The 13,195-nt window shown below is 38.3% G+C and overlaps 1 protein-coding gene across 10 annotated transcripts in view; it reads left to right on the forward strand.

The window, feature by feature from the left end:
* Positions 1-13,195, forward strand: part of ZNF521 (zinc finger protein 521) — a 232,305-nt gene that overhangs the window by 101,349 nt on the left and 117,761 nt on the right. For all 10 annotated transcript variants that reach the window (XM_071554650.1, XM_071554647.1, XM_071554640.1 and 7 more), the window contains one exon: positions 12,644-12,728. In XM_071554650.1, the coding sequence (XP_071410751.1) occupies positions 12,644-12,728 (85 nt within the window). The remainder of the gene's footprint in view (positions 1-12,643; positions 12,729-13,195) is intronic.

Below are 13,195 nucleotides of genomic sequence, written 5' to 3' on the forward strand. Positions count from 1 at the left end.
TACTGGTAAAACCTAAATTATGCCATGCACATCTACATGGGCAACTGCCCTCAGTTTGGGTCCTGTTGGTAACTTCCAGAGAAGACGCGTAATAGCTTAAGTTATGTATCACTTTGTTCCATGAATGTGAACCTCATGTGAATACGGTCTTACCTGTGGCAATGCAGTCTTTCATTAATAATACAAGAGTGCTCTGGGTTTTCTGGTCCTGAGGAGAAGAGCAGTGTGAGTGCATGGCCAAATTACTGCAGGAATAAAGATGCTTATTTAGGTTTGGCAAAAGACTTGCAGAATTCACTATAGTAGGGTGTATCATAAGTGCTGGACAGAGGAGAGAGATAGCAACTGCCACACCAGCTGGAGAACAGAATAAGTGAATCTGGGGCTGCCCTTCTGTCCTGTTGTGGTTGTACAGAGCTGCATGCGAGGATGGGCATGTCACAGCAGGGGACACCAGGCACATCACAGCACCATTCTGGAAAGAGCCGTAAAAAGTGCAGGCTGACAATGAGCTTGCAGAGATGGGATCACAAAATTCAGATGCTGTGGAGAGCTGGTGGCTCCTTGAAACTCAAGTTCTCTGACCGCAGATGAATCCAGAAATGGTATCACCCTGGGAGAATGAATGGAGCTCAGGTAGGTGTAATGATTTAACATTACATTTTTTTCTTTTTATTTATTCATGGGCCCTGAATCTACCTTTTTTCTCTTACTGGTGCTTCCCCCTTCTCAAAACACTGACAGACTCCCAAAGACAGAAAACAGGAACTGCTTTTTGAAGTAGCTGGCTTATTTCAGCAGCATGCACTGGCAGTCAGAGGCAGAAAGAAGAGAGAAAAGACTGTGAGCAACCCAGAAATGTTCCCAGATGCATGCTTTTGGCAGGGCAAGCAATAGCATTTTAGCAATATAAATCACTGTGCTTTTAACTGAAAAAATGCACTGAAATCAATACTCATGCATTTAATTGAAATACATAAAGAAATTAAAATAATCTTCCTCATCAGCAATCCAAGCTGATCATTCTGACTACAGGATTTTTATGAATAAGCACATAAACTTGTAATGTAAACATAAGTAGTGCCTTGGGTTTCCTGTCAGTGAATCCAGGCCCAGAACAAGTGATTTTCTTGCTGCATTTTGGATCCAGGGACAGAAGGAGGTAAAAAAGGTTTGTTGCTGGCACAAAGATTTGGCTTTGAAATAGTTTGTGGAATTAATCTGTGACAAACATGCTTTTTGCTTCTGGAGTTTAGGAATGAGCTCACTAAAAATGCCACTTTTGTCTTCTGACGTGATTTTAATATTGCTTTCTGGAAAGTATTATTTAAAATGTGACCCTATACATTTTTAGAAAGGGCTAACATTTTTCTTGCCACAGCAGGCCACCTCCACTTTGCACCTTGTTATAATTTCTGGTAGTGCTACTGCTATGAATTGGTTGGCAAGATCCAGGCTTAAGCATTTGTCTTCTCTTTGTCTTTACACTTTCAGTAGTGAGCTATCAGAGTCCTCCTTGAATTTAACAAGGATAGTATTATTTATTATTCTGTTGCTGTAAATCCTACTAAAGTTAAGCATCAAACTTCCTACCTTGCACACATTGTGAGTTCACTGTGTGAAAGGAAGGCCAGGTGTTGGCTGGGAGCTGCTGAACTGAAGCAAGAGGGGAAATTGTAGTGAGTTTTCTTAATTTCCTGTCCACTGTTCATTAAATCTGTTTGTCTGACTTGTTATTTGTCAGAGGCTTCAGATGGGGATTTGGAGAGGCATCTTCTTCACACCTGTGGGAAATTTTGCATGAGAGGATGAAAGGGTAACATGTTCTCCAAAGTTTTCAAGAGCACCAAACCAAGATTTCAGTGAAACAATGCAGTTGGGGGGGGGGGGAAGGTGTGGGGGGGATATGTCTGCTTAAAGAAATGCAGAAGAACAGGAGAGGGACATAGGAATGTTAATGAAAGCTTTAAGCATCTCTAGAGAGGGTAAATGTAGATTCAACAAAGCTTTATGAGACAAAAAAGTTTGAGGTGGATACCCACCAGGTCAGCTGTGCAACCCACTGTCCTCATGGGGCTTTCCCTGTACTTGTATCTGCTGACCAACTGACCAGTAACATGCCACAAATTCTGCACAGCCCCAGAGAAGATCCAAATCATGATGAGTGCTTGTATTCTGACCTCAGAATTGGGTAGAAAAAAAAAGAAATTTCACCCAATTTTCTAGCCCTTTCATCTTTAGGAACAAGACACAGTAAATCATGGTGGATCTCTTTTTGTTTGATGGTTTGCATACCTTTAGAGAATTCTCTGACTTTCCCCACTTATTTTTGGACTACTCTTGGGCCAATTTCAAGGAAAACTTCATAGATGAATAGTAATCACAGAGCCTGTGAAGCTTTTACCGTATTTGGGGGGAGGGGTGACAGACACAGCAGATGATAGAGTCCAAATAGAAGAGGCCTTTAAGAGATCCAAACCAGGAAGATGGCTTTAGCTGAAGTTAATACCTATTTTTTATGCAGAAGTCAAGCAATCGCAAGAAATGAACTATAAGAAACTATGTTCTGTTCTTTGTGATATCCACAGCCCAGCTTCTTAAGTGACTGTAAAGGAGAATTGTTTTTTGCCACTGCTCAATAAAGTTGTTATATGTAATGTGTGTATTACTTTGTCTCATACAACATTTTGTTACTCTGTCATCAGGGAAAGGGGTAATCATTAATTTAGAATTGATATGTGGCCTCAGTAGTGCTTGTTCCATGAAGTTGTACAAAAGGAACATGAGCAGCTTGATACGAAGTATCTTCAGAGTACTTCTCTTTGGTCTTGTATAGCTGTGTGACGGCTGGTAGTTGATCTTATGCCCCATTGTTCAAAACACTGAGGTACTTTTTTTTATTTTTCCTGCTGGAGCAATCTTTCATTTATGCTATCTCCTGCATTGTATTACAATTTATTGTATAAAATATGGTTTGTAGTATTATATACAGTGTATGCTGCTGAGTATGCCAGAAGAGATGTGTCTCCTGGTAACATCCACCCTCACTATGTGGCATTTTGGGACAAGAGATAATGGGCACAAATGAATACACAGAAGGCTCCCTCTCCTGAACATCAGGAAACACTCTTACGATGAGGGTGACCCAGCCCTGGAGCAGGTTACCCAGAGAGGTTGTGTATCCTTTGAGATACTCGGAAGTCATCTGGATGTGGTTGGGCTATAGGTGGCCCTTCTTGAGCAAGGGGACTGAACCAGAGGACTCCCAGAGATCAACCTCAACCATTTTGTCCTGTGGTTTCCACCATCCCTTAGGCCCATCTGCCATATGTATGTTGTTGTTACCCTTTTCTTCCTTGGTGGCATACCTTTGTTGCTAGTATATGGCTTCGTAAGTCAGGGAATAAAAGGGTAAGGCCTTCCCTGATATTGAGCATCTCAGTACAGTCCTGCTATTAATAATGTGCGCGTCTAGGAGTTGTTTATAATGCCTTTGAAATGCCTCTGAAAAGTGACTTAGAAATACAGCCACTTAGATATATGGCCATTTAAAAGTTGCTTGCTACTTGTGTACTCAAAAAGAAGGCGGGAGGTAGGAGAGAAAGGAAATATTTGTCCTCTTTAATTCTATTTCCACAATTTTGGTGTCCTGATGGACTTTCTTTTTCACCTATCACCAAATTCAGCATTATTTGTAAAAAGATACACCTAATGGCTTTGTGTCTGGAAGGCTGTCTTTTTCTCTCTACGTGTTCCAGTAGGAAATGGGGTGATTCACCAACAAAGAATGATCCGAGACTCCAAGCTTCCAGATTTCATGATGTGGTTTTTTTTACCACTTCTACTACAGTCCTCTTCTTGGTTTCTGTTCTTATGGTTGGAGTAGGTTGAGTGCCAACCTCTAGGAACATAGCTGTCTACGTGCAAAACCTTCCAACCATCATTGACAGTGTCCAACTTGCAACTGATTCTGTTTTACTGTTTGATGCTTCTTTCATAGGCCTGGTCAGAGAATATCTCTGGCAACTGGTGATTTTCCCGAACTCTCTTAACTATTCCTCATTTTTCTTACGCTCCCTCCTTCACAGCTAGTAGTTTGTATGGTGGTGGTTGAGTGGTTCAAGTCCTTCAAACCTAAAAGTATGTCATTCTGCTCCTGAAATTCTGCAATCTGTTCTTTTTCAGATAGGGAAGTGATAGACTGAAGCCCTTTGTAAAAAGAAATGAGCTTATTACAGGATGTACCTAAGAGGAACTGCTGGTATTTTACAAATTAATGTGAAAGTAAAAGACTATGAAATAGGATAGAGGGAATTCTGGGAAGTTCTCATAATTCCCTTGGAGGAAAGCAAGTATGTCTTCATGGGATAAAAACAGTTAGACACAAATCATTTTGGATAAGTGTTGAAGAGTGGCTCAGCAGACTGCTTGTTTTGCTGGTACACCACTTCCTTGGCAGTTGTGCTGCCCCAGCAGAGGTTTTTCAACTGGTCGCAGAGTCAAGCAGCATTGCAATGTCAGCAGCTGCATGCCAGCTCAGATACTACCGGTATGTTTGTTAACATTGATGTGGCCTAAGAGTGTCCATACAGGATAGCGCTAAAATTACAGCAATATGATTGTAGGGCTCTGTTTATGGCACATTTTGAGTGTAGGCAAGCCTTTGTAAAACCCCAGTCTTGCCAGTGTTATCGTGTGAAGCCTTCATTTGTGAAGTCCCATTGACTTCCCCAAGTGCAGAGCTAATTGCATGAGAAGGATCTAAGGGGCTTAATCCTTCTCCTGATACTTCAATGAAAATTAATTTCTTATATATTATGTATGAGTAATATATTTCTGTTTGTACATTAATATTAATGTTGCATATTTTTGAGCACAAGTTCTATTCTGTAGGATTAATTATCTTAGTAAGTAATAGCGCAGAATTCAGGTTGAGTTGAAAGTGTACAATTAAGGGCAGGGAGAGGGTCCTGAGTCACACTTCGGAAAGCGAAATTAATCAGCATTAGTTTTCGAGAGAGTGGGAGAAAAGCTGCTTCAGTGTTTAAGTTGAAAAAAAAAGAAAAAGGTACATAAAAAGCTCTCGATTTTGCCTTTCTGTTAAAATCCAGAAAGCTTTTACAAAATTTGCGGTGGAGAAAAGAGACAAGTGTATTCTCTTGTGCGTACTTGCAAACTATTAATTTTATTGGGCTACATCTGTTGCTGATTGTTGGTGAAGAAAGTAGTGGTTTTATTGAATGACAGTATGTCTCAGTATGCCTTTTTTTTAAACAAAGCAAAAAAGGCAACTTTAAAATGGAAAAAGTCTATCAGTTTATGTGGAATGTCAGCTTTTCACATCTCAGACCTGACAAGTCAAACTCTATCGCCTGTGCTTTGATGCCACATCCTCTGCAAAATTATCAGCAGTGTTGATTGTAGTTCCTCCTTAATGTCCATAGCCACAGAGCAGCTCTGGCATAGATGCAGAGTGTTGGGATGCCTCTTGATGGGTTAGTAGCTCTATGGCTTCAGAGGGTCTCAAGCTGGCAGTCGCCTTTCATTTAAAATACAATGTAAGGAAACAGAAATAGGTGAAGATACTGACAGAAAGTTCAGTTGCTGGCACAGTCAGCCCCAAATTCCTGAGCACTGCTCAGCACATATATGTGCAGAACTCAGAAACTCAGCCTCACCCAGAATCAGGCCCTCAAATAGAAAGGCAGAAAGAAGTGTATTTGATTTTTAGATCCCCAGTCAAATTCACAGTACTTAAAGCTGTTTGTATTCATAAATTATGTAAACCTGATATGAAGTAATTGAGAGAAATAAATATGCAGCCACATGCTGCCAGGTTTTAGGGTTACTTTGCTTACAGGTACCTCACCTCAGTACTGAGTTTGAAAGACCTAGAGAGAGTTAAAGGATTAGAGGGAAGAGATGTAGTTTTTAAATGTGGCAAGATGTGTTTCTTTCTGTGTGGGGATGTGGGACATTGCAAGCTAATGCACTTCATCAATCAGGGGAAGGAAGGGTTTGTAACTAAGAGACATTGAAGGCAGACATAAGTAAATGGAGAATTCAGAGTGTAAAGGTGAATGATAGAACAGCAGACCAGGAATTCAAGCAGAGTAGAGAAGGAAAGACTGCTAGCATGAACAGTTGTTCAGTGTATTTTGTGTGTGAGTGCAATAAGTAACCATAATGAAAGACATTAGAAAAGATTTTGCTTATCTTATGGGATTGTATTCTTTCTCTAGGCACATACACTCGGATCCATTATACTTAAGGCCCTGCTAAACAAACGCAGAACAGAAAAATCTTCATATAATCTCCATGAACATGTTTTTAAAAGCAATCAGGAAATACTAATTAAAGGGTGTTATGCAAACAATTAGAAGAGTTAGCAATTAGTCAATTAAAAAAAATGCAAAGTGACAGTGCTCAATAAACAAGATATGCAGTGAAACTTGGTAATATGCTTAGTTTTTTAAGAGCTTAAGGTTGACAAAATAAGCATCCTGGAAGATAGAAAAGAAATCCTCAGTTAAGGTACTGTCAAAATTAATCTGAACTGTGATGAAAAATGGCTAAATGGACAAAGCTAGGCTGCAGTTACTCTTGTGTCTCATGCAGGGCCAAGCACACTGCTAATGCTTAATAAAATAATGATACAAAAAAATCAGCTGGCATCATTAGGAGTTAGCACTGGCAAGTCATGTAGTTAATGTGCAAGTTTTGACATTTTTTTTAGTACGATTTGTTGGAAGCTGTTTACTTTCTCTTGTCCGGTTACTCTTCTGTTGGTTTAACAGGTGGAATTTACTCCACCCTGGACAGAGCGAAACTGTGAGTGAATGACTGGTATGGGAGAGGGGAATTAGAGAATATGGGAGGTGTGGTATCACTCTTTTTTGCCAACAGCAGGTTGTCTCAGCTATCTCATTGATCAATACGCTCAGTCTGTGCTAAAGCTAAGGGAAAAAAAGCCTTGAAGGTCCCCTTTACTGGTGTGACAAGGAAAAATAAGGTAACGGTGTCAACAGGAGGTTATTGGTAGGGTAACAGGTACACATCAAAACCATTTTTGGTACTGCATGTAAGAGAGGTGTGAAAGGAGTACAGAACAAACTAGGGATGCCTGTGAGCCTAGGACCGAAGATGCAGCTGTAAGAGATATTTTGGTTACTTCATACAGGGAATAAGCATTCAATTAAAAGGGGCATGGATACAGGAGATCGAGAAAAGGTATATGTAATCAAGGAAACCAGTACTGTTGAAAAAATGCTTTGTCCTGGAGCTTGTGGCATATCCTCCCCATGGAGAAGAATGAAGGATGGATTAGGGGTAATATAATGGAATATAATATACAATAAATGACTTGCAAACACAGAAAAATATCCAAAATTCTCAGTGAAAGGAGCAGAAGGTAAGAGGAAACATTAAGCAGATAAATTTACAATCTTTAAGAAGCATCAACAGCCTGGGAAAGGCTACTAAACAGATACTTAACAGGGAATGTAAGGATTATGCATGAAATTACTGGTTTGCAAGCTTGATTTAAACACTGAGGAACATGAGAGGAAGGCTAATCAAAGACATGATAGAAGAACACCTAGAAAGTTTGGATTTAATAAAGGATAGAGGGCAAAGATTCATAGAGAGAAGGATCATGCTTAAATTTTTCAATAAAGAGTATTTTGAGAGACGAGCCATGAGTGGTGACAGAGAAGCTTATAGACTTATGATTTACTAAGATTTTAGCAAATCTTTTGAAAAAGTATAGTACCAAAGACTAATCTATTGGGTGAATAAGTACAGCATAGGGAGAGATACTTTGATTAAAAAAAGAGAAGAAACACTGTCTTGGTTATGGAAAGCATATGAGTCTTGTGAATTAAAGCTAGTTAGTTTGGAGGGGTGTAAATAATGGAAAGCCTTAAGAACCATAATTTGCACCAATTGGTTGAACTTTTGCAGCACATCAGTAGTCTGAAAGAAAGAATAAGTGGTGAGATGACAAAATACACAACTGAGGAAATGTCAGAACAAAATAGGCAGGTGATAAAATACTGAATGATTTTGCCAAAGAGGTGGAGTATGAGCTGGTAAGTAGTATATGTAGTTCATTTTCAAGTAATATAATGAGCCTATTGAATAGGAAAAAAAGAATGTATGGATACCTCATATAGTCACAGGGTACAGAAGTTTACACAGATGTATCTTCTGCATACTTTTGTAGCACTTCTAAATAGAACTGTAAATCGTCTTATAGAGTGATTATTAGTTTTTGTTTATAAAAGAAAAGAAAATTCTGTGCATAGAATTGAAGTACAAATTGAATGGCCATATTACTGCGCCATTTATAAAAGTAGCAAAGTCTTATTCGACATGACATGGGCGCTCTGGGCACCCTTATGGAAAAGAAATTCAGAAAACTGCAGAGTTATAAGTGAGGATCAGCACAATAATTAAAGGTCTAGGTGACATTAATTATTCAAAAGTTTAAAGAGACACATGCATATGCTCTGAATGGATTGAAGGCCCAATCCCAAGGTCTTTAAAGGAAGTCACTGAGAAGCTTTCCTTGCTGAAAGGCATTAAACGGGTTCTGAAAGCAGGAATGCAGGCAAACGAGATTGCAATATGCACCTGATGCTCTTGTGAGACACTCGGTCAAGCAGTTACTCTTCTACGACAATTTTGAATGGCACCAGGAATGACAGGCCTCAGACTTATGCTCAGCATTTAGGGGTCAAATTGGCACTTAGGTTCTTGACAGGAAGGGGTTCAGTGAAGGATTGTGGACTTGCTTATTGAGGAGTTTTTATTAAAAGATGAGGTGATAATAAGAAATAAAAGGACAAAGTTAAACCACTTTCTTCATCTCATGTGTCTTTTGCCTCTGGAACAAATCTTTGGAAGCTTTGCCAGACAGCGCAGTTTAGAATGCTTTGAAACATCTCCAGCTACTAAGCTGCTCCTGTCTGAATCCATATGGAAGTGGGCTGATAAGGGTCTTCTGTGGCCCACCTTTGCTGATGTGAAATTGCTGTCTTACAGGAAATGTGTTGCCTTGTTTCTGTGTTTGTAGGGAAGAATGACAATACTGTCATTCTTCTGTCTCTTCAGGAGACTCACAGGTGTCCTCAGGGAAATGCAGTCATGGCAGGTTAGGGTGTAAGTGCCTTCAGCTGTCCACACTTCAGCATTGTGTGGAGCTCATATATGCAGGGCTGTGAGCTGGAGCAGAAGGGCTTGTGTGTCTGCTCTGCCTGCAGAGTCCTCCATAGACCAGTGGCTTGGGTAGAGGGGCAAGAGAACTTCACGACAGTTTCTCACTGCAAACAAGTGCAGCAAGTCAAGGCAAGGGTGGCTGTCACAGCCCTGTGCTTCATTCTCTGTAGAGCCATCTTGCATTGCAAAAGTCTGGAGACATTCAAGAGAAATTCAAATGTCTCCTTTAGTCACAATCCAATTTTTCTTCTGTGGTGTGTTATGCAAGTGCTGCAAGGCTTCTTTCCTGACTATATAGGCAAGGGGCATGGAGCTGCAATACCAAGGGCTCATGTCTTAGTCCCCCAAGCTTCCTCTTTGTGGAAACACAGTATGAGGAAGGGCTGAGTCTCCCCCTGAATCTCACCCCAGTAGGGAATTGAGGTCAACCATGAAACACATCAGGGACCCAGGAGCTCCTCTGAGCCTTTACAAGTACCATGGCTCTGACAAAGCTTGTGAGACTAATATGTAACTTGCAGTGAAAAAGGTCTTCCTTAGAATGCAAAATATATGGAAATAAGTACATGGGTTTTGTTCAACATGGTGTGAAAATGACTGGGTTTGATCACTTTGAAAATCTAGCAGTAAATGGAATTCAGTGAGTTTGCTTTTAAAATAAAAACTTAACCATGCACAAGTTTAGACACTTTGAGATGAGTATGTGTTGAGCTAATAAAAGTTGATGTCAACATTTAGAATATGTTTGGAAACAAAAAAGAACTAGTATTTGATCAAGCAGCAGTCACAAAAACATTCTTCCCTTCATGATAAAAGGAAAACCTCTGTGTGTGATTCTGCAAATATGTCAGATCATTTTGAAGGGGCTAGTAAGTGCTAGTAAATTATTATTTTTTGTTGTCAAAACGCTGTATTTTTTAGCATTAGACTTCAAAAAACCCTCCAATCTTTGAATGCATTGTCTTTATGTACATCAGTCATATTTTTGCCAACAATCCTTGACATGCAGTCTGTGCTGCTCTGCTAACAAGAGAAAAGACCAGCCATTACATTTAGGTTTCTTTGTTTTTCAACAAAGTCACATATCAGGAATAATGCAAGGGGTATGCTAATAAACAATACATAGTGCCAGTCATGAGGGAGTAAGAAATATTTTCTAACTAGTTCTAAAGGGAAACAATGTTTTTAAAAAAAGGGAGAGTGATTGTTATTTATGCAATATTGTTGTTCTATATGTCAGCATCAAAAAGCATCTTGTAAAGAGCTTAGCATAATAAATCGTTGATTGTGACTGTCATTATTTAGAGGTCTTTGATGGATCTAGATGTAGTGCAGTAAGGTTAAATTTAGCAACATATAATAGGAAATCCTTAGACTGAACATGATTTTCTACCATTGTTACTGGTATTGTCACCAGAATAAAAAAGAGAAAAAATGTTATACCTTTTAAAACAGCTCACTTCACAAATTGTAACTGTAAAACTAAGTCAAAGCAGATTTAGTTTCTGGTTGCCTGTCGATTTTTGTTGTCTACATAAAAATTTAAATTGGTAACATTTCAGAAAACTAAAGTTAATTTAAATTAAAAACAGCAAAAAAAGGATTATGATAGTTTTCACCAAGAAGAGATGCAGCACATTTTATTATCATCAAGAAAACTAAAATAGCCTCTGTGTATGAGAAAGAATGGGAGATTTGTAAAGAGGAGCCCACAGGAACAATAAATTTCAGAGTTTATTTTTAGTCACTAATTTTTCAGTTAACTTGGTAAGAAAAACCAACATATGTTTGAAAAGTCTTTATATTCCTGCCTATAGGCTTGAAGTAGGAAGATACTTAATAGATGAAGATTTTATCTGTCTGGGACAGGGCATCTAAATTTAGATGCTTATAAAAAGTCCATCAAAGCTTTATTAGTGTTTAGAGTCAGGTAAAAAAAAATCTGACAGCTTTTTAAAAATACAATTTATAATACCAGCTGCATAAAGCTCTTCACAAGTTAAATACATATATATATATATATATATATATATATATATATATATATATTTATATTTATATATATATATATAAAATATATATATAATACAAGAGAGGCTGTCTTTTTGATGCATGTTATCCAGTGAGCACTACTTCTTCCCCAACTAATATATATGCAATCTTAAATTTAATACATCTGTGTCAGTTTCTTGTGACTTTACATTCTTTACAAAATATGTGTTTTTCTGTGGATTTTTTCTTCTTCTTTTTGCTGATGTAGGCAAGGTGCCTGTGGCTGTACAGAAGGATCTGTGTCTCTTGAGTTACTGCCTTGTTGTGGCAGTTCAGGGCTTACCTTGATTTCATTGCAGCTTCAAAACAACAGTTGAGCTCTCCTGGACTGTTACCTTAGGACTTGAGTCCTTGATACTACAATAATGCAGCTGAATAATTTTATGAATCTGACTTGTCCCATTAGATGCCTGAATAACTGCAGAATTAAAGTTTATGATGAAAACCCAAAATCTTAATTTGAATACACTCTTAGTTTTTACTTTTAAAACAGTGCTTTCCAGTACCAACTCTCTGTCCAGTTCAGGTCAGGAAAAGTAATGAGAGAAAATACGATCAGATTTTTAGGATGTTGAAATGTCTCGGAAAAATTATATACCTTGTAGAAAAGTGAAAGAACAGATCTTTTCTGAAAGACACCAAGACAGAAATTAAAAACTTGTCCTGTGCACTGAAGAGAGCAAAGTAATGCATTTCCTGGTTTATAATGAAATTTGATCTGTATACACTATGATTTTTAAGTAAGTCAAGCCCAACCTAATGTGGCCAGAAGGATTGCTCCCTGGCTAGCTTACAGTCATGGTTCCCACTTCTAGTACAGGCTTGCCAGTAGATAGAGAAGCAACTGCTCCAATACGGTATCTTCGTGTCTGTACTCCCTGGGATATTTTCCCTCCTTGAAAACCGGCATCCTGATAGACCATTTAAAATTTGTGGTGCAGAGGAGATTCCGCAGTCCCACTGAAAATGAGAGGGAAGCAGATTTCTCATTTCTATGTTCTTTTCCTGGCTTCTCCCCTGTTCTGTAGTGGGTCTAATCCATTGGTACAAAATGAAGGATTCACATTGATTTCAGTCATCCATATCCTCATTGTATTTTCCTTCCATGAGCGTAATACTAGTGTTCTCACAATACTAATCTGTCCATGGAGTTAGGAAGTTGACAAAGTATGTCTACAGAGTTTCAGAAAACTCAGATAAAAGGTAGTACAAAACTTTTAGAGTGTGTTATTTTTTCATGTTAGTGTTGAAGTCTCAAAGAAAACACTGCTGGAGAGTTTTAAATGACCAATGTGAACTCAGTATTTTGAGTTGTAACAAAATTATTCCAATTGTATGTTTCAGTAAATTTTATCTACCCTTGTTTCTTTAGAAGAAGACCTACCAGTGCATCAAATGTCAGATGGTTTTCTACAATGAATGGGATATCCAAGTTCATGTTGCAAACCACATGATTGGTAAGTGAAGCACTAAAACTTCTCAAAGACAGATAGCCATTTCTCTTACTCGTGATCACTATTGCCTCTAAAATTAAAAAGAGTTAAGGAGAAATTAATTGTGGATCCATCAATGATTAACCTAGGCATGATTGATTTTTCTATTCATATTATTAGACTTGATAAAGCATTAGCATATTTTATTTTCTGCAAGGGCTAGTTTAGACTTCTGTAGAGAATTATATATCCACTGCCAGTCAAAACACAGGTGATTAGCAAATTAAACTTCTAATCATTTTTGCATTATTGAAAACAAACTAACAGGAATGGTTAATGAACTGGATGTTAGCTTTCCATAGAGTTTTAGACAGGTTTTAATTTCAGAAGTTATTATGGTAATGACACTACTGTGTACTTCTCAAGCACCTCAGTACCAAAAGCAAAACTAGTTAGTTTTTGTCGTTAGGAAACATAAATAATTCAAATGG

The sequence above is a fragment of the Pithys albifrons genome, chromosome 4 (genome assembly GCF_047495875.1).
Source record: "Pithys albifrons albifrons isolate INPA30051 chromosome 4, PitAlb_v1, whole genome shotgun sequence".
NCBI lineage: Eukaryota > Metazoa > Chordata > Aves > Passeriformes > Thamnophilidae > Pithys > Pithys albifrons.